Source organism: Mya arenaria, chromosome 4 (genome assembly GCF_026914265.1).
Source record: "Mya arenaria isolate MELC-2E11 chromosome 4, ASM2691426v1".
Taxonomy (NCBI): domain Eukaryota; kingdom Metazoa; phylum Mollusca; class Bivalvia; order Myida; family Myidae; genus Mya; species Mya arenaria.
Window position 1 is genome coordinate 27718176 of NC_069125.1, and position 21610 is coordinate 27739785.

The 21610-nt window shown below is 34.9% G+C and overlaps 1 protein-coding gene and 1 long non-coding RNA gene across 7 annotated transcripts; both read left to right on the plus strand.

The window, feature by feature from the left end:
* The first annotated feature begins 1569 nt into the window (after positions 1–1569).
* Positions 1570–11385, plus strand: LOC128232987 (potassium voltage-gated channel subfamily C member 3-like). 6 transcript variants are annotated; one of them, XM_052946815.1, is made up of 8 exons: positions 1570–1702; positions 3255–3368; positions 5226–5337; positions 5996–6148; positions 6853–6999; positions 7906–8594; positions 9604–9739; positions 10525–11385. In XM_052946815.1, the coding sequence occupies exons 1-8, from the start codon at positions 1650–1652 to the stop codon at positions 10675–10677; spliced, it is 1557 nt and encodes a 518-aa protein (XP_052802775.1). In that variant the 5' UTR covers positions 1570–1649; the 3' UTR covers positions 10678–11385. The 6 variants fall into 6 exon arrangements, with proteins under 6 accessions (XP_052802775.1, XP_052802781.1, XP_052802776.1 ...); XM_052946821.1 differs by having other exon boundaries at positions 1628–1760; XM_052946816.1 differs by lacking the exon at positions 1570–1702 and adding an exon at positions 2397–2581.
* A 5906-nt stretch (positions 11386–17291) lies between these two features.
* On the plus strand, positions 17292–21288 carry LOC128232925 (uncharacterized). Its single transcript, XR_008260583.1, has 4 exons — positions 17292–17881; positions 19399–19436; positions 19725–19814; positions 20446–21288. It is a non-coding gene; the product is annotated as an uncharacterized LOC128232925 (long non-coding RNA).
* The last annotated feature ends 322 nt before the right edge of the window (positions 21289–21610 follow it).

Sequence of the window (21610 nt, forward strand, 5' to 3'; positions counted from 1 at the left end):
AACCATTGTTTTAGACATTTTTTTTCATCTCCTTTGGAGTATTAAAACAACATTATTAATGGTGATAAATCTTATTTGGGAGTAAGAGTGCATCTTTAATGGTACAAATGCCATCAATGTGTTTAAATTTCAAATATTCAAATGTTTAGAAAGTTTAATCGTAGTTTACAGTTGCGGTTACTGATATATTTAGTAACTTATGTTTATTGCAAGAAAACTAGGCGGAATTATAGAAAGTTTAAAAGTATTTTTGACATTTCTTTTTATATAGAGCGTTTTACCTATAACTTTAAATAAAATTATACTGTCTGCAATTTTGAAATCAGTTGCCATGTCTTGTTTTATGATCTTTAAATGCACTAAAATACTAATGATTTTCGCTTAAAATGACAATTAAATGTCTTAAAGCATAAAGGTGTACAGGATAATAATTCGGTCTCCTGATTTCATTTTAAAATCACTTATACTTAATTGGTGAAATAAAACTTTTTGAACGCTTATAAATTATTTGAGATAAAACACGTCCTGAATAAATAGAGTGACCATCATACAATTTTCTTATATTAATAATTGGATATTTCATTTGTTTTTGACACAGAAGAAACACATGTATGTATATCATGACATACGGAATACGTTGCATTCGACATTGTAACATTTTGTGAAGGAAAGTATCGCGTTACATAGAATGATCGAGATAGAAAGTACGGAATGTCATCGCCTTTAAATGTGTGGATCTAAAACGCGATACTCGATAGTACGATGATGAAAACGCGAAATCACGAACAGAGAAGAATATTAAATAAACTATACACTCAGTTTCTTACGGAATGCCGTTAGGGCCATCGCTTATGAAAGTGTTGATCTGAAACGCGATACTCGATAGTACGATGATGAAAATGCGAAATCACGAAACTGCGATGGTAAAAACGCGACAGTACGATGATGAAAACGCGACAGTACGATAACGAAAACGCGATAATACGACAGTACGATGATGAAAATGCGATAAACTATCGTGTTTTCACCATCGTACTTTCGCGTTTCACCATCGTTATACCGTGATTCGCGTTTTAATCATCGTTATATCGTACTGTCGCATTTTCATAATCGTACTCGCGTTTTCATCATCGTACTGTCGTGTTTTCATCATCGTAGTGTCGTGTTTTCACTATCGTACTATCGCGTTTTCATCATCGTAATGTCGTGTTTTCATCATCGTTCTATCACATTTCATCATCGTACTGTCGTTTTACATCATCGTACTATCGCGAAACAACGATTGACACAATGAAGAGTCAATTATGAATTGTCTCTATACAATAAAACCAACCAGTCAAAACAGTATCTTCGAACAGTTTTCCAAATACAATAAATTTTCATCATCGTACTGTCGCGTTTTCACCATCGTAGTTTCGTGATTTCGCGTTTTCATCATCGTACTATCGAGTATCGCGTTTCAGATCAACACTTTCATAAGCGATGGCCCTAACGGCATTCCGTAAGAAACTGAGTGTATAGTTTTTTAATATTCTTCTCTGTTTGTCGAGCTGTACCATGACACATATTGTAGGATTGTAAACAGCGAAAGCGAGATGTCATAATGTTTTACTTTGGCAAAAAGTATTTTATTTTCTTGCCTGAACTTAATGAACAACATTATTCATGTTTATTACAACAAAACGAGGCTGAATAATGGAAGGTTAGATAGCATTATGATACACCTTATTTTATGTTGAGTGTGTTTTGACTGTGTAAAGGTAGGTACTACTTAAAGAGAAAATATTTTTAAAAAAAATAAAAAATAAAAAAAATAAAAAAAATTATATTTAAAGTTTATGTATTGTATATTTCTTGCACGTCTGTGTATTTTGAAGTGAAGTGCTGAAATAAAAGTAAAGTGGCATTTAGAAGTTAACGGGTTTTTTTCAAAGTTAATATGAAATGTTCATAGTCAATTAACTTTATTTTGGAACCTTAGACCAACAACTATCTTTAGGTTTAGTCAATTAATGTTCTGTCTCTGTTATGTTATTCCTGTATCAGCATATTATCAACTATTTTCAAATGAAATGAACACACATGAGGACCAATTCAAACTGGTCCTAGTAAATGAATTAGATGTTTAAATAAGTATGCATTACTGTGCACCATGAACAATGTAACTAACTTACATCACAATTAAGACAATAGTGTTTTAACAGTAGCTAGACCTTGAATTTTGCAATCGCTATATTTTCTTAAATCAAAGGCAAAAAGTAAATTGTGGCTCATATAAATACTTGCAACTTAAATGCAACGCATTGTTTTGCAACAATGCATGTTTTACATTAAATTGTAAAAACTATTGCACAGATCTCGGGATTTGGCTGCGACCTTTAATATGACAGCTGACATTTAATAACTTGTTTATTTCAAAACTGAAACATTGTTTCAGCAATGTCGACAGCGTTGACGCACAAAATTCATTCATTTAATATATTCATATCATAGATATGCATATTATACTTAAATAAATTGTCAAGTCTGTCTAAACTATAAATTCTAGTGGTACCGGTTTAAACATGTACAAGGAATTTACGTTTGTTTTATGTTTCTCTTAATATAATAAACAATTTTGGTTTTAAAATATCATCTTTGATATTAATAATTTAGGCTATGTTTTTACTTGTGATTTCTGGGATTCTTTACGGGAGATCAACGCAGTGGGATTAACAAGGCAAAGGTGCAATCTTTCTGTTTTGCAAGAACGTACATTTTCATAAGAGCATCAGATAAGGCAGTATTACGAAATAGTTTTACAAAGACTTTGGGCGAGCCTATGGATGATTGCGCATAAATATGATAACGCATGTCGTATAACAATGCGAAGTTTTTTTGCCAAATTTGTGGCGTCTGAACTCTATTTTTTTGCACATAATTCAGCGTCATTTTGTTCTTATGATGACATGCTATGTATATGCTATTGTTTATATAAAAGGCTTTATGGAAATATGACGTTCATGCCTAGCGCAGTGAACAGATATATTATCAAGCCAAAGATGTTGACTTAGGGCCCTAAACTAAACGAAGAGCAATGTCATATGCATACAAAGCTCTCTTTTTTGGTGATTCATGCAAAGTATCGCCAGTTTCACAGAAAGCAGAACCATATTATGCATAATACCGCGTACTATATACGATGTATGTTTATATTTCTAATATATTTAGTTCATTTTAGATAATTGTTTTACGTAAATGGTGTTTTTTTTCAGGAAATATGTTCGTAGTTCGCTGAAAAGACCGCAACTAGATTTAAAATCCATGGCAACGAAAGGTCATGACCAAGTGACCTTCAACGTAGGAGGAGTTACGTTTAAAACTCTCAAGTAAGTCATTTTTATCTGATTTTAATACCCTTTGGTTGCGTATGTTTTTCATACTGATGCCAAGTTGCCAGCTGGGCATGTTGACAGCTCCAAAATCAATTTAAACATTAGAGTTAGACAACATGCATATATTACTTAAAGATGCTCTCTTAATCCAAAATAAGATGTACCACAATAATACAATTGTTTTAATTAACCCAAATGGATGAATACATCTCGAAAACAGTGGTTCTTGTTAAGGATACTGTGTTTCATTTAAAAAAGTGCAGAAAAACACGGTTTTTCTACCTTATGAGCCTATAGTTGATCAATGTTAATCTTTTAGCACCCACCAGTCATCTAATATTTGTGCGTTTCCGGCTATTAAATACAAGGTTACAATCTTGTTATCAGTAATGAATATTTTTCATAAATGCATTAGTTAGTAATTAGTTAAAGGTGTATCACTCCAAATTAATGATTGTTAGACATGTGTATGTATAGACTTTATATCAGAGTGTCACTTTAACAATATATTAGTGTCTTGAATGCCTCCACACAGCTGTTAATTCCTTTCGTACACGGTGTTTCTGTCGTCAAGCTTTACACGTGATAATGATCAAAACCACGTGACTTCGTTCAAAGACTTATCTCAAATGCAGTATAGAGTTAAGATAAAAAAAAATATTCATTTATTTAAAGCTGCACTCTCACAGATTGAACGTTTTGACAACTTTTTTTGTCTTGGAACGAGCCAATTTTTGCGAAAATGCATGGAAATCAGTTATATAAGACTGCTGACAAAAAAAATAGATCGCAGATTTTTATATTTAAGTTCAATTGATGTTTTATACATTTTTCTTAAATCGTTAGTAACGGTTTAAGCCATACAACATATGAAAATCTGCGATCTGATCTTTTGCCAGCAATCTTTTATCATTGGTTTCCAAGACAATTTTTTTTGTAAAAACGGTATAGTATATCTGTGAGAGTACAGCTTTAAATGATATAATAAATAAAACCACAATGAGACAAAAATGATATATACTAAATACAGCTATATTTCGTCAGTGGTTGCAAAGGTCATGGCTTCTTAGATCGCCAAGGCATATCACTGTGTATGAGATTTGTATCTTCCTGATCTTTGTCTGATTTACATTTGACCTGTTGCACAGTGTAACTCATGATATGCCTTTGCGCAGCGCGGTCGGCACTTACCGGCAAACAGGTGACGTTCTGTATAAATACGGCGCCGATCTCTACACTACCGCATTCATAGCGAGCTATATAAACATGGCGCACGCAGAAAGCACCATCTAAGAAGTCTGCCAGCCGCCGAGGTAGAGGCAAAAAGAACCCATCTATACTACCATCATCACCATCATCCTCGCTATCATCGTCCAAAGCCGCTAATTTACCTGCTCATTATCTCCCTCTGTTGCACCAAACCGGCCGCACGCAGTTACCTAGCCAATGATTAATACGCTAGTTATACAAAAGAAACACGTAAGTCACTCCATCGTTAGACAAACATGAGCTGCCTTAACCAACCTCTCGCGTATTTTACGTATTTCTAGCGTATGTCAAGGGTATGCCTAACATATGCCTAACATATGAAGAAGACGTCGCCATACTCCCAAAAAAAAATTGTGCATGCATTTTTTTCGGCCTCTGCGTACGACACCATATGCCAGTTTATACCATCTTGCTTTTGACATATACAATTTATACCAATCCTAAACCTAAATTATGTCAACGTACACAAGCATATTGGTGAAAGTTCACATACGTCGGCATAAGTTACTGCTTTATGTTATAGTGCGACTGCACTAAAATTTAATCACGTAATGCTATGAATCTTACTTTTATTTGAAACAGGAATACCCTAGAAAATGAAGATACTCGACTGTCGGAGGAGGATTTCCTCCAGGACTTTTATGATGAGAACACAAAGGAGTATTTCTTCGACAGAGACCCAAACATGTTTCTGGTAAAAAGATATTTGCATGGGAATGTAAAATGTGAATGTATTTGTATTCAGTCATCTCAGGAATGATAATTGTATACTATTTTTTGGACAATGGTCGCGTTTGTTCGATGCATAGTGAAGCTGCCGTTCTTGAATCAAATGTTCTAAATTTTCTCTCTTTTACAGTAGGTAAATATTAAAACTTTCGAAGTATATATTTATAACTTAATACTCATGGTTTTTTCCTTACTGCGGCTTTTGGAAAACAAAGAAGTAAGTTATAAGTTTGGTTGTTCTTGTGATCTTTAAAGACATGTGCATTTTTCAGAATTTTCCACACATCTGTTTGAAACGAATCTTAAAGTATGTAGATATCAAAAGTTAGTTTACCTTGCCATTTATTTTTAGAATTTCTGTATTATTTAAATTTGAATTCGAGAAAAACTCATAAGCAATTTTGTTTAGAAGGTAACTTATGAGTATTATTCTGTATAAACTACCTTGATAAGTTCACATATAACTTAAATTGAACGCATACAGCATATTGTATCCTCTTTGTCTGTTCATGGCAGATGAGTAAGATCACATTTCCATTAAAAAACGTGATATCAAATTACCGCCAGATAGGACAGACTCAAAAATCACCGTTTTTAGTCTAAATGTTCCACTTCTTTCAAAGGCCACCTTGAATTATCTCCGCACTGGTGAGTTACATCTTCCCTCGTTTATTTGCGGTCCTGCGGCTAAAGTTGAGCTCGAGTTTTGGGGCGTTCACCAGTCTAAGATAGAACAATGCTGCTGGATCAACTACAATGAGTGGAATTCAACACAGGTTTATAGTTTACTGAACAATTAAAGAATAAAGTTTCTCAATAATACCATAAAATCTACCGGGCAAGCCTAGATATTTTTAAACTTTGCCCTTGGAACCATTTGGTGGAGTCGAAGGGCATCGCTTAAATACAAGACATTTCATTAAGAATCGTCAGTTTGGTATATATTCAATTGTATATATAGTATCTAACCGTTCAACTAGCTGATTAATTGACCAGTCTCCAGCTGTCAAAGAAACGCTCTGGTGACCAATAACAAAATTATATCTTGTAAATAAGTAAAATGAATGAACTGAAAACACTTGCAATATGATAACGAACATTTGTTATTATTGCTATGGCGAATGGTCAGGTATGAAAGGATGGGATTACAAAGCCACCATGACCACGTGGTCTCATTTACTTACGAATTTTAATATTTCAATTGGAAATCTTTGTTAATGATTAACAGCAAGCAAATGGCGTGTTTTTTAATTGAAATGTTGCTGAAAATGTTGATTTAAAAAAATCAACAAGACTTAAAGATATATAATCATTAACATATAAATGTAAAAACATTCTAAAAGCCCGGACGCGCCTGCTGAAAAACATTTAAATAAGACTAAATACGTTCGATTTAATGTTTGCACTATTATTGTAGATATATGCACATGCAAACATAAAAAATCATGTACAATCATGAAAAAGGTATCATGTTCTGCAGGATGCATTAAAACGCTTAGAACACGACCGGAAGCTAAATATGTTACCGCTTGACCATCTGGAGGACCCGGATGAAACGTGTTGGAACAAATTGCGACCACGCGTCTGGAGATTTTTGAACAGAACCAACTCGTCAAAAGGTGCAAGAGTAAGAGATACTATGTTTATCCTAAAATTATAACTCTTTTGAAGTTATATCATTTGTTATAACTTGGCGTTCATAACAGCTAAGCACCCGTTAACCGTTCTTAAACAATGCTCATTCGTGTAAGAGGACATTAAAATGTCGTAAAATAAAATAATTCGCTTAAAAATGTCAGGTTACACGTACAATTTAAGTATAAAATGGGGGGGGGGGGTCAATTTCTAGCTGAGCCTAAAAATTCGCGCGTTAAGACTACAAAACATTGTTATAATACCACGACCTGGATCCGTAGAAATCATCGCTGGCCATTGTTTATGTTTTCAAAAAATGTCAGACTTTTAAAAGTTAATTCAAACATACTTATAATCGGACAATCGCTCGACATCGTCACTCAAGGTCCCTATTTTCTGCATTCTTGGATCGATTTATCACATGAGCCTCATTTGATCGTTCTAAATACATGTATATCGATCTCGATTCCTTGAAGTTACATTTTTGCAATATTTCTGACTTAAAAGATAGAATAGTGATTATTTGGGTGTTGTGTTTTACAAATCAACATTGTTTGGTCACTACAAACTAACTCTAAGCATTATTTTAGGTATTAGTAATTGAACGGATATGGGCGATCAAATGTACTTTCCAAGCATTTACGCGTAAACGATACATGTAGTGTAGTATTCCGTAGGTATGGTGGCATATAACGTAGGCGATTTGTTTCGTGATTACCACTTTTCGCGATAATTATCTAGCTATCTAGCATACGTAGGGCATGTATTTAAAACGATGATTTGTCCTTAACGTTAAATTATAATTGTGTCTTGTGATTGTTTAATGTTGCTTCTTCTGGTTTATATGTAATAAATATATCAGCACGGTTGATTACACCATTTTTAATCTATTTCACAGATATTCGGGTATATCTCATTGCTGTTCGTCGTTGTTTCCATATTCTCGTTTCTTGCCGAAACTACAGAGCCGTTTGAACACTACACATCCCACAAACAAAACAGTAAAGGTGTGAAAAATGCCGACATCGCTAGTGAAAAAGTTACCACAACTTACGCAACTGTTAATCTAACAAGTAATGCTAGTGAAACAATTGCTGGTGAAAAAGACAGTGATGATGTTTTAATTAAAATAAAACATCCAGCGTTACAAGTTATTGACATGATTTGCCTATTATTTTTTTTAATTGAGTATATTATTCGGTTGATATTTTCACCGAAAAAACTGAAATATGTTACATCTCTATTAGCTGTAATTGATTTGCTTGCTATCTTGCCGGACATGCTTGAAACCATTCTTTACTTTGCTAAACCGGAACTGCGAATGGAAGTTGACGCAGTAGGCTACATTACACTGATTCGCGTTGTGAGAGTGCTTAGAATTTTTCGATTAGTGCGTCATTCCGCGGGACTGTGGATTTTGATTTATACATTACGTGCCAGTGTTAGTGAATTAATGTTGCTTGTGTGGTTCATGCTACTTGGAATATTGGTGTTTTCTTCGCTTATTTATTACGTTGATGATAGGGAGGTATTCAACAGCATTCCAACTGGATTTTGGTGGGCCCTCATTACAATGACGACTGTTGGGTAGGTACTTTTTGTTTTGAATGTTGCCTTAATGAAACCTTATTTGTATTTTATAAACAAAAATCGATTATGGTAACATTATTGCAACGTCAATGAAACAGTAGATGAACTACTTTGACAACCTTACCCTGAAGGAACCCTTCTGTGATCTTATTAATACCAAACTGATAAATAGCACACAGCCAAACGATGTTTAATGTCTATTATTTTACATGTTTTATACTGGTGAACAACGCCATTGAATGTGATTTTGTACAACAAAGGGGGCGTTTAATTAAATAAAACAGTTTCAGTTCAAATTTCAAACAACAAGAAACACGCATGCTTTTAACATATTTAATCAATCAATTGTTTACAGAAAAAAATATTTGGGCTCAGCATTAGAACGGTCAACGTAATGACATATTAGGGAAAATTGCGTTGGCATAATAAAACAATGGTAACAATGCCATTAGCCAAAGGACCTGTTTAAGACACTAAACGAGACACACGCGACGTAACAACATAACAAAGACAGACCTCGCATACATCACAATATCTGTATTAATAAGTGTTGGGGATACCGCCTTGGAACGGTCAGTGAAAGAGGAGATCGCTGGGGGTTTTAACTAGTTAAAGTGACATTATTATTCAAAATCAATATATACACATATATAACAAACATAATTCTGAGTTATAAACGTTTAACTACTCTCTAAATATTGTTTTATGAAAACTATGAATTACTGATAACAAGATTGTTACCGTGCTGAAAACGCATACTTTATTAAATGATTGATAAATGCTAAAAGATTTTACTGAGATCTACTATCATCTCACGAGGTAGAAATACAGTGTTTTCTGCTCCATTATTTCAAATAAAACTCGGTATCCTTCATAAGAACCATTGTTTCAACATTTATTCATCCTTTTTGATATATTAAAACAATTGTATTAATTGTGGTATTTTTTTGGTAGTAACAGTGCATCTTTAATGAGTTATTTCAACTACATTATGTTCATTCTCTAGATATGGAGACATGTACCCAACAACGACACTCGGGAAACTTGTGGGCTCCGTTTGTGCCATGGCAGGGGTGCTTATGATTGGTTTCACCGTGCCCTCGCTCGTCAACAATTTCATGCTTTACTATCGACATACACAGGTACTTTTATGGGTAACGAACATTGTAGGAAACATAAATTGTATCAAAATAAAGTTAAATAATATAATAGCCTCTAAAAATGAGTAATTGAATAGAGGGAGTTCTTCTTATACTAAACACTGCTGAATCTATGAAACATGCGTTTACAGAAAAGTTTTCACTTAAAAGGCTGACAGTTTTATAATATGGTTGTATTTTGACTTCAAAAACTCTCTCCTAAAGAATAAAGTATCGATCACAAAAAAGTCACTTATAGTGTCTACCTGGAACTACTTGTAAATCATTAATCATGTAATCTATACCAACACTGAGGAATTATTAGAAAATAATTAATTGTGTCCATCTCTTTTACAATTTTGGAACTATTATTCATAATGTCTAACTCTTCCACCATTTTGGAGGTTTTTGTAAACTATTCATGGTGTCTCAGTCCACCAACATTTGGGAACTATTTGAAAAGCATTTATTGCGTCTAACTCTACCAACATTTCGGAACTATTTCTAACCCGTTCATCATGTCTTCCACTTTCAACATTTTGGAACATTTAAAAAAATATCGGTGAAGCAACATTATTATAGTATATTGTTGGAATTATTAATAGAATTGCAAGAATCGAAACAAAAGATAAAGATGAAATGATTTTGCTTTTGTCTTGGTAAAAATATTTGAGGTTGGGCTAACATTTAAAAATCAATTTGATGCCACCACCCTACTTGATACTTCACATAATCAGGGAGTAGTTGCTTCAACTTCTATTTAAAAGCGATTGATATTTCTCTTTCAGTTTGCCATGCATGTTGACGAATTTGAGAAAGAGAAAAAACGAAAACTCAAGGAAGCAAAACAGAAAAAGGAGAAGAATGACAAAGTAAATGGTAATTTTGAAATGAGAGTCATTCAGAAAGAACATGAAGTCGAGCCATTGATGGCCTCATAAATGAAAGTGTTCCACGGATAATGCTTACCTAAAGGACCAAACGTTTGGTCGATAAAGTGCTAGTGAATCAACTCCCTGTTAGCGTCATTCAGAAAGAACATGAAGTCGAGCCATTGATGGCCTCATAAATGAAAATGCATTGAAAGTGTTCCACGGATAATGCTTACCTAAAGGACCAAACGTTTGGTCGATAAAGTGCTAGTGAATCAACTCCCTGTTAGCGTCATTCAGAAAGAAGATGATAGTGAGCCATTGATTACGTAATAAATAGAAAATGCATTGAAAGTGTTCCAAGGGTAATAAATACCTAAAGGACCACGCCTATCGCCATAATAGTGCTATTGAATCTCATCCCTGTTTAATTATTCGAAAATACATTTTGCTAGGTCTAAGAACTGTACAGTCGTACAAATTTAATGGTATTCCGTTTTTTCGGTATATCTGTTTCCTTTTGGCAAATTTATGAGTCTATCATTTTGATCATTTTCATTCGTTTCAGTTTACGGATTGCGAACCTTACTACTAACGCACATGCTTACACACTGAATATCTTTTCTAATTGTTTTCTGAAATGAAAATGATAAAAAAACAATTAAGATTCATGTTGACTGTTTGTTTAAGTCATGACTATTTTTTGTGTGTGTATGACACATAGCAATATGTCATAATGTTTTTGTGATATTTCGAAATAAAAAAAATAAAAAAAATAACTGGTAACACCCACAAAAAATGAATATAAATAGAATAAAAACAAGTCAAATTACTGTACTTTTGCCGTTTAAACCAATTTAAATCATGCTGTATGTGAACGATTATCCTCATAGTAATCATACTCAATCAAAGTCTTTTTGCTATTTTTATGTGTGGTTATAATTATATCTTGCCTTTTCATAGATAGTAAACAAAATCACATTTTAAACTATATACGGTGACATATGGTGCACAGGTGTTATTTTTTATCTCGTTAAAACGACTTACGATTTTCGTTACAACGACTTAGTTTTTCGTTAAAAGACTTATGTATGGTGTAAAAGCGACCCTTTTTATTCAGATAGAGAGATACTTGAATACACATGCAGAAAACATTTCACATTCCGGGAAGAAAATAAACTTGACGCCATGGCAACGACATGTCGAGCCCGTTTAATGAGCCATTGACACAGACTATAAATATCTTCCATGTTAGGTATTTAGCTTATATATTCCAACTGTTTAGAGTAAGCCTTCGTAGCATAGTGGATACAGCACTGGACTGCAATTTCGGTGACACCGGTTCGAAACCGGTCTCCGACTCATTTTTTTTTTACATTTTGGTATGTTTTTTTACAATTATGATATCAAAGAGTAAAACATTTTATTAAATAATTGTCCTGAGATTCGTTACAGAAAAAAACTTTTTTTTGTGCCAGCAGGTGTACAGTCCCTTTAAGTGTTGCCATAATCTTTGTGGTACAGACTTCGACTTTGTGCGTGACACGCCGCATCATCATGGTGAACCTTCATGGCATTTTTTATAATGCATGGTCAAGGTATACAGCCCGAAAAAGGATAATTTCAACCTTTTGACCTTTAACCTTGACCTCAAAGGTACATACGCGGGCAAATTCAGTCCGTATGGACGGACGCACTCACGCACCACATACGCACGCACGCACATTCACGGAACCGCCATTTTGGCAACTATGTCTTGTTCACCGTAAGCGGGCTCGACAAAAATTTACAAGCTTATGTCTTTGTTACATAAGGGGTTATAACTCAGTAAATATAATGACATATTCCATTGAAAATATGCATTCACATGCCGTTTATCGTAATACGTGAGAAAAGATTTGAATCTTCGAATACATTGGAATAATAAGAAACGTGTCTTTCATTAAACTGACTGCGACCAAAAATATACCTAATACCATTCGAACCGGACTTCAGTTTTTCAAGAAACAAGAAATCAAACGCACTTGATGAGTTTCCTGCAATTGGATTGGGTGACGTCATTTAATTTGCGACGGTTTCTTGACAAAATTCGACTCATCTGATAAACAATCTTGTATTTTTCCTGGTTGTAGCTTAACTACTTTTGGTGGTGTACAACACATGCATGACACACATCGCACACTTGTCTACAATAAGTTAACTAAGTCCAAGGCTCATAACTCGTTTTATATCTTGGCTTCACCATGAACAGAGCCCAGGGTGCGTAACTTCACATGCTGATAATCATTCCTGTAAAAAATCATGAATCTGACTCAAATGTTTTTGGAAACACGCGCGACACAATTTTTATGACGGAAAAATATAGTTCTAACTTAGGCAAGGCCCATAACTTTGCTATATCTTGTATTCAACACAAAAAGAAACCAAGGTGCACAACTTCACATGCCACTGAGATAAGATTCGTGTTACAAACTTATATGAATGTATTCCTGATTCAGGCACTAACAGGTTATCTAGTTATAGTTAGCGAATTCAAAAAAGTAACATAATAACTGCTTAACTAGATAAGATTCATGTTACCACTTTACTAAGTAAAATGCGCAAAGCACAAGTAGATAACCAGTTGTGTGAATATATGTATAGATATCTGGTACCCCTTTATTTCAAACCACTTTGGTCAAACCCATAATTTACATTCTACTGGCATTCAGAGTAACCTTCAAAACCCCAATCTTCAAACTCTTTACAAGACTTCTCCGAAGCCTTTTTTTGTTTCAACACACAAGGATTTTACTGTGAAGTACTTAATTTGATCTGACTTTTCAATGTTGAACAGTTAATTTGTTATTTTATAACCATTACTTGAATGAACCTTACTTTTCGGTTAAGATACATCTTTTCGGAGTATAACAATGCAAGAATTATTCCAATACCTCATTTTAAAGACTAACAATTTATATGCACCCACCATTGACGGCCATTAAAATGCACTACCTCAAAGAGTCACAACAATCCTGATCAAAGTTTTAATTAACAAGATCTGCTCCAACGCCACTTTTCTACGTGCAAAAATAATAACTAAATAAAAAAAGATAAAAAAACAAGTTATTTATTCTTTGTACAATTCACAATACATAGATCATATTCTGGGACTTCAACTAGTCAAAATATATCATTCAACATAAAAATAATCGTGAATTAATACTCTATTCAACAACATATCGAAAAGATGTTACCTTCTACATACAAATGTAAAAATAATCTTTAAATTGCCGTCAAACAGGACATCCAAAACAGAAACGACACAAGAAAATGCATAGACAAAACAAAGGTTGCAAAATGTGATAATAAAAAGAAGTGCTGAAGTACACATATCAAAGAGAACTTCATCATTATTAAAACGGATGAGAAAATGAATTGCATATTAATGAACAAATATCTAATTTTAAACAGAGACTTAGGCACGAAAATGATATCAGATGGCGAGATAATAACTTTTAAAACAATTTTGTTTTCATGTTGTTTTTATTTATTACACTTCTTTTTTAATAACGTGATATTCTCATAATTTTTATACAAGATTCCCTCCCAAAACAACGTAAGTGTTCGAAAGAACATAAACACATTTGAGAACGAAACGGTACGAAACTTGGTCCAAACACAAACTTTGTGAAACGCATTGTTGTTGTTTTTACAAACATTTGAAGCATAAGCAGTAAATGTTTTTATTCTTAATGTTTAGACTTATTCCACAAGATGCATGTTTCGGCCTCCTTTAGAACCATGCGTAGACTATGCTTCAGTAGTATGGGATAATTGTACTGAATATGAAAATGAAACACTCGATAAACTTCAATATTAGTTAGCTAGAATTGTTACAGGTCCTACACGGTCTGCGTCAATTACAAACGTAATTAAAGAAATTGGTTGGATTTCCTTATCGGATAGAAGAACAATGAACAAACACATCCTAGTATATAAATAGGATTGTGGAGAAATATCATCCCACCTGTCGCAGCTCTTTCCAGTTACAGTAAATGATTCTAACCCGTTTAATATACGAAACAGTGAACATTTAGTAACACTTAATAGGAGATTAAAAATCTACAGTCGTTCAACAATCCCTTCTGTCATTTCATTGTGGAATAAACTCGATTCTCGCCTTCACTCGCCTTCACTCTCGTCTTTCAAGTGTAATTTACGACATAGGTTTAAAGGACCTGATGTTCCATCTTTATTTGTCTTTGGAGAACGCCGCTGGTCAGTTTAGTATGCACGTTTACGAAATAACTGCAGTGATCTCAATTCATAATAGTTTAATAACCACCTCACAGACTCTCCGTTATGTGGTCACTGTAACACTGTACAAAATGCAGAACACTACTGCTTTAACTGCTCACTATTTATAGACGAACTGCAGATCCTTTTTATAACACAAGACAATTATATCCTCTGAGCACTAACAGACTACTTTTCGGATCTTCTAACCTCTCTAATGTTGATAATGTTGTAATATTTATGGAAGTACACCACTATATAAAGTACAGTATACCCTTCACAAACACTCCACAGTAAGCACAAGGACCACTCCACTTCTTTCCTATGATCTCTCTCTCTCTCTTCTCTCTCTCTCTCTCTTCTCTCACTCTCTCTCTCTCTCTTTTCTCTCTCTCTCTCTCTCTCTCTCTCTCTCTCTCTCTCTCCAATTTTATTTCCTACACTTAGCTTTCTTTCTACTTTTTCTATTATTGTAACGTGCGACGTCAAACTAGGCCAGCAGATCCCTTCAGAGAAAAGCATGCTCGACCCTGAAGGGTCTACTGGTCTTTATAAACAGTAAATTCTCAATCCATACAGAGCTCGGGCTTTGCGTATTTGCATATTACCAACCAAGTAATCATACGTACTATGAACGTACTTCCATCTATAACGGAATGTTATACTATAAACGCACATCCGCCGCCTACAGCGGACCGTTACATTATTAGGCAAAACAAAAAAAAAAACCTGTATTTCCGGTAACATGACGAAAAAAAAAAGGTTTCCATATCATGCAATTTTCTGTTGCATCAGATCAATTATGTTATATCTAAGCGTTTCCTAATTAACAAAAAGTCTGATAAAAATAGCATTGTTTAATGTCTGAAATCATTTTCTTACCTTCGACTACCGTATTTTCCCGCCAATTTTGCCCATGAAATCTGGTGTTTTTTGTATACATTCTATTACAATACTCGTTTAAAAGTCGCGATCGGTTTTTAGGAAAACTCCAGCACTTCTATTTCTACAAGTCTGTGATATTGTTCTAGCCAAACAGTCAATTATCAACTAAATTTGTTAATTTGCCTGAGGAAAATCGCCGATTTTCTTGTCAACTGTAAGCTCCTTAAACTAGGCCTTCAAGTGGAGGTAGGTTAATAATAGAACAAGTAAACGCGGATATGGATTTATTTTACGTATCTTATGTTCGTACAATAAAAGTTTCATTTATATGTATAGGGAATTCAAACATTTCGGCCCCAGACCCACATCCGCCGCCTACAGCGGACCGTTACAGCTGTACTATGAACGCACATCCGCCGCCTACAGCGGACCATTACATTATTATTTATTGCATAATACGATCCATTAATTAGAAATCACTTTTTTCGTAGTAAAAGGACACATTATTCTTATTTCTTCGTATCTGAACAGCATATAACTACATGAAATATTACATTACACATAGTTTATGCGACAACGTAATCATCTTTGCTTTTCATGTGACGTTTTGGGAAAGGGACGTAACTGATGTTTGTTAAACTCGTGGCCCAATCCCTTTGTATGTCATTTGTATATGAATGTAAGCTTTTGATACATTGCTCTGTTATAGTGTGACGTTTTGGGAAAGGGCCGTAACTGATGTTGGTAAAACTCGTGGCCCAATCTCTTTGCATGTCCTTTGCATATGAATGTAAGCTTTTGTTACTTTGCACTGTTTCTGTTTCTTTGTTGTTATCATCATCATATATTGTGTATATGTATAATCATGCAATAAAATATGTTTAAACTAAAAAAATAAACTAGTGTTGTGTAGATGTGCGTCATGACGCACAGACAGAATGTAACCCTGGTTTTAGCTACACCGGACCAGTGAATATAATTGACACATGGACCACTAGAAGTCGATTAGTAGCTTAAGAGGTGAGACGGGGGATCGAACATGTGACCCTTGGGTTGACAGTCAGTCCGGTGTTGACCACGGATCCGCCACCCAGATAGATCGGTGCTGTCTTAGGGATAACCGGTAACCTAGCTGTATATACCCGTAAAAACTTTAAGCTTCTGAAGCGCTGCCAATTACATATCTAGCCTAGCAAAGCTTTAATGATTCCTCCAAAATCTATGCATGTTTCATAAACATCAATGTAATATCTTCATTCCTGAAGGGCGAGTTAACCTTAACTCAAAGTCTTTTCACGGGAAATAGTCTAAAAATATATATATAAATTGAAATGCAATATGTTGTTTAACATCGTTGTCGGTAATAAAATTTCATGTTAAGCGTTTTAAGTGTACTAAATTACCATACAATTTCACCATTTTATTTTACAATTAACTTCCCGATGACAGGTTGTATTTAATCATTTTCCACTTATTCTCATGAATGGGATAAACGGGAAGAAGAAGTGAAGACCAGGCCTCAATTTCTCGAAACTTCTTAAGTCCCTTATAACAGGATTAAGCTAAACTCACTATTTTTGGTTTTCAATAATTTGGATAATATTTACTTCTTTAAGAGTTTTTATACTTTAGATAGGAACTATCTATATGTTAGTTAAATTAAACCATTTTTCATTTATCAAAATTTCATTCAAGTATGTATTTTGAGTAATTGAAATAAGCTACTTAAGCCTGTTAAGCTTAAGAAGTTTCGAGAAATTGGGGCCAGGACATTAAATAATTCGAAAATAGATTCTTTCTTTTTATAACGATTTATTGCAAACAAATATAAACTGATATTTTAGCATTCGCACATTGACTTCTGTCTTGAAAAGTTACTCCTTTGGTTGGTACTTACGTTGGCGTAAGTTAATAAACCTATCCAAATATTCCCTTTTGAGTTGCATAATTTCAAGAGGTGTCGTGAAACATAAGAAGGAACTATTAAGTAATACAATGGAAGTCTTTTCAGCCGTTGTTTTCTTTTGCATGGCGTCGCTATATAGGGCAATGTCGCTTCGTTTGGATATTGAATCCACTGCATTGGATGGTTTTGTCGAACCATTTCAAGGTGAGTGCCTTTCAGTTAAACGTATCCTATGACGGTTAGGTTATTTCTATCTTGATTGTAAATATTAGGTTATTTCTAATGCCTTCGTATTTCAGGGTAAGCAAAGCCTTTGCCTTGCTAAGTAAGTTAGGGGGGCAAGGTATTCCTCTTGCAAAGTGAGTTAGGGCAACCAAGGCCGACGTCTTGCAGTGTGAGTTAGGTCAAGCAAGGTCTTCATCTTGCCAATGCCTCGTCTGCAGGACAATCAAAAGGCCTTTGTTTTGTAGAGTGAGTTAGGGCATGAAAGGTCTTCGTCTTGCATGTCTAGTTAGTACAGCCAGCCAATGTCTATGTTTTGCAGAGTGAGTTAAGGCAGCCATAGCGTTGGTATTGCAGAACAGGGTAGGCCAGCCAAAGCCTTGTTCTTGCAGGTTGGGTTAGGGCAGCCAACGCCTATTACTTACAGAGTGGTTTAGGGTGGCAAAAACCTATGTTTTGTAAAGTCAGTTAGGATAACCAAGGTTTTGACTTGCTGTATGCATCTGGGTAGAGTTTGGACAGTAAAGGCCATTGTTTTGCAGAGGGAGTAAGGGCATTCAATGCCTTCGTCTTGCAGAGTGCGTCGGGAAAGCTACGACCGTCGTCTTGCAAAGTGAGTTAGGGCGGTCAAGGACTTCGTCTTGCAATTGAAATTATGAGAGCCAAGGCCTTTGCCTTGCATATTGATTAAGGCAGTCAATGCTTTCGTCTTGCAGAGTGAGTTAGGGCAGCCAAGGTTTTTGCAATTGTAGTAGGTAGTTAGGGTAGCCAAGGGATTCGTCTAGCTGAGTGCATTAGGGTAGCCAATGCATTAGCATTGCAGAACTAGTAAGGGTAGACAAAGAATGTGCATTACATAGTGAGTTTGGGCAGCCAATGCCTTCGCATTGCAGAGTAAGTTAGGGCAGCCAAGGCACTCGCATTGCACAGTGAGTTAGGGCAGCCAAGGCCTTCGCATTACAAATTATTTAATGCAGCTAAAGATTTCGTCTTGCGGAGTAAGGAGAGTCAAGCAATGACTTTGTCTTCCAGAGTGAGTAAGGGCAGCCATGGCCTTCGTCTTGTAGAGTTAGCTAGGAGTTTCAAGGCCTTCGTCTTGCAGAGTTAGTGGGGACAACCATGGGCTTTTTTGCAGAGTGATTAGGTGAATGAAGATATTTGACTGGCACAGTGAGTTAGGGCAATCAATGCAATCGTCTTACAGACTAAGAAAGGACAGCCATGTTGCTAATTGCAATGCAAGTCAGGACAGTGTCAGCATTCTTCTTGCAGAGCAATTTTGTTTGTACATATCGTTTAGTAATGGTTAGAGGTTACTCTCTTCTTTGAATATCTGGACTATTTAGAATAGCGATCGCGTACCCGAGAACTTTGTCATCCCTACTTCTTTCCGAGTGATTAAACAGATTCGTTTGACAATAAAAAAGAATGGTTTTCTGAACTCGTTTGTGTTTTGTCTTTTTTAAATTTAGCTTAATAATTATGTTTTACTTTTTCAGCTTAACAAGTGACTGGAATTGTTCTCGAGGACAATGCGGTAAGTACCAAATATTCATTGGATATCCTGGTTAGTGAAGCATATGTCCATATATATATAGTATACAATGTTTTAAATATACCCTTTCGTAATTAAAGTCTTGGTCATCAGGTACGCCCAGTTTCTAAATGCATATTCTTTATAAAGGCGGTGTATGAGTTAGTGGGGGTCCTGCTTGTTACAAGTCAAAGCATTAAGGTGATACAAAGATACTTTATTGTACACATTAACATATACTTTAAAACTGTAAACTATACTGAATTGTGTGCACACATGTTTTGATTCCAGGCTGTGTCATTGTTACTTCACCATTTAAAGAAGCTCTTCAAATTCAGATTATATATCAATTGGAGGACTTTTTCAATGCCACCATCAAAGGTTTGTCTTTGATATTCACGTCAGTAAAAATGCAATGGAAAAATCTCTTGATTTTTACTCCAAGTAGTGTGAAATGTAATACAATAGTACATATATGCATACAAACTACTTAGGATCGGTTCAGTTTCTAAATGGATTTGGCACATTTATTCAGTATTTTAGAAAATGTTTACTGGCCTTATTTGCCAACAACCGTATGGAGATTCAAAAATATGTCTAAAAGCAACCTGAAGCAAAGTGAATCTGCAGACTGGAAGCGCCTGCATTAGTTTGACCATAACGGTAACATGCCCATTATTATATAGCTATACTAGAACTAGAAAATATTAAATAGTGGTCGAAATGATTTGACATGCCATAAACGCCATGCACACTTCAATTTTCTCGTAATGCGTTTGTAAACGGTTTGTATCAAATTAGTTCCTTTAGAATTTTTCACACGTACTCGGTTTGTTGTCGGGCTTGGAATTAGGAAAATTGTTTGCATTCTTGCTCCTCACATACGTGTTCGTTTCTCGACCAGGACGCATGTTGGGTTTGTGGACACAGTGTCAGACAGCAGGGCTTCCTTCGAGTACCCCGATCAGCAACTGTGCTGTTATAGTTAATCATATTCCTTTCACTTTATCAGGTCCATGGGGCAAAGACTCTTGTGCCTCTCGGTTGCTTCAAAATACCGCAGCCCAGCGACGGTGAACATTTCAAACTAATGATGTTCTTGAAAGGTCTTGGACGTGGTGAAGGGTAAAATAATATACTGGCTAACAGCGCTGTCAATCCGTGGCGTATTTGCAATGTTGTGAAACAGCAAATCAGATAAAACAACAAAAGGACTTTAATAGTAACAAAATCTCTGACATGTAAACATTTTTGTTAATTTTAGTGATCATTTTACCATTCATAATATAGGCATTCTTTGCTTCGACAGCGATATCACGACGTGACTGGACACCCAAATTGATCTCAACCATATCAAATAGTTTGTTATCGTTTAGAGACAATATTAGATATGAAAACTTCAAGCTAAAATTATACATGATTTTTTTCAACAAAATCTTTTGGTAATACAATACATGTGAATGTCAAAACAAAGCTTCATAATTTGTTTAAAAAACATAACAGAAACACAGTCAAGATATTCTTTGTTTGTATCTGATCGTTGAATATTAAGTTATTTTATTAGTTTGTTTACTTTAATTTACCTTATAACCTATTGATTGTCGGCCCGACTAGCTTCTTTTTTTAAATAATTAAAAAAAAATGGCTTTTAATTTTAATTTGCTTTTTACACACTTCATAAAATAGAAACACAGCGCTGAATATATTTAAAGCACATTTACATTATTCCGGCCACTGGGCCGTCCTCTCTAGCTTGCGCTATATCTTGATTGTAAATATTAGAATGCAAAATTATTCATTTTGTTCTTTCATGGATGCACTATTTAATATCTAATATGTGTATCTAGTTTGTGTTTATAACGATGAGCTATATATGCTAAAGTTGAATAAACATTTTGTTCTGTTCTTTTCTGTTTCATTTTTAATCAAGTTGAACGCGCGTATCCCGCGATATGCCGGATCAGTCAGCTTTTTGGATTTGCGTCCACTTTCAACAGCCATTATGGCCTCGTACTTCTCGAGGTAACTTTTTACAGTAAGTTTTCTCATTGTTCACTTAGTTTCCAAGGCGGACACATTTGGGTTGACAATTTTACGTGAATGAAGGCTCCTCAAAATGTATTTTAATTTATCACGTGAAATAATATTGAGCCAAGCAAACAAAACAAAGTCCAAAA

Bases quoted from the DNA above. Each gene is read 5' to 3' on its own strand.
- LOC128232987 (XM_052946815.1), top strand. From the start codon at position 1,650: ATGAACAACATTATTCATGTTTATTACAACAAAACGAGGCTGAATAAT. The intron at 1,703-3,254 runs GTTAGATAGCAT...GTTTTTTTTCAG, and splicing joins ACGAGGCTGAATAATGGAAG to GAAATATGTTCGTAGTTCGC. The intron at 6,149-6,852 runs GTTTATAGTTTA...CATGTTCTGCAG, and splicing joins ATGAGTGGAATTCAACACAG to GATGCATTAAAACGCTTAGA.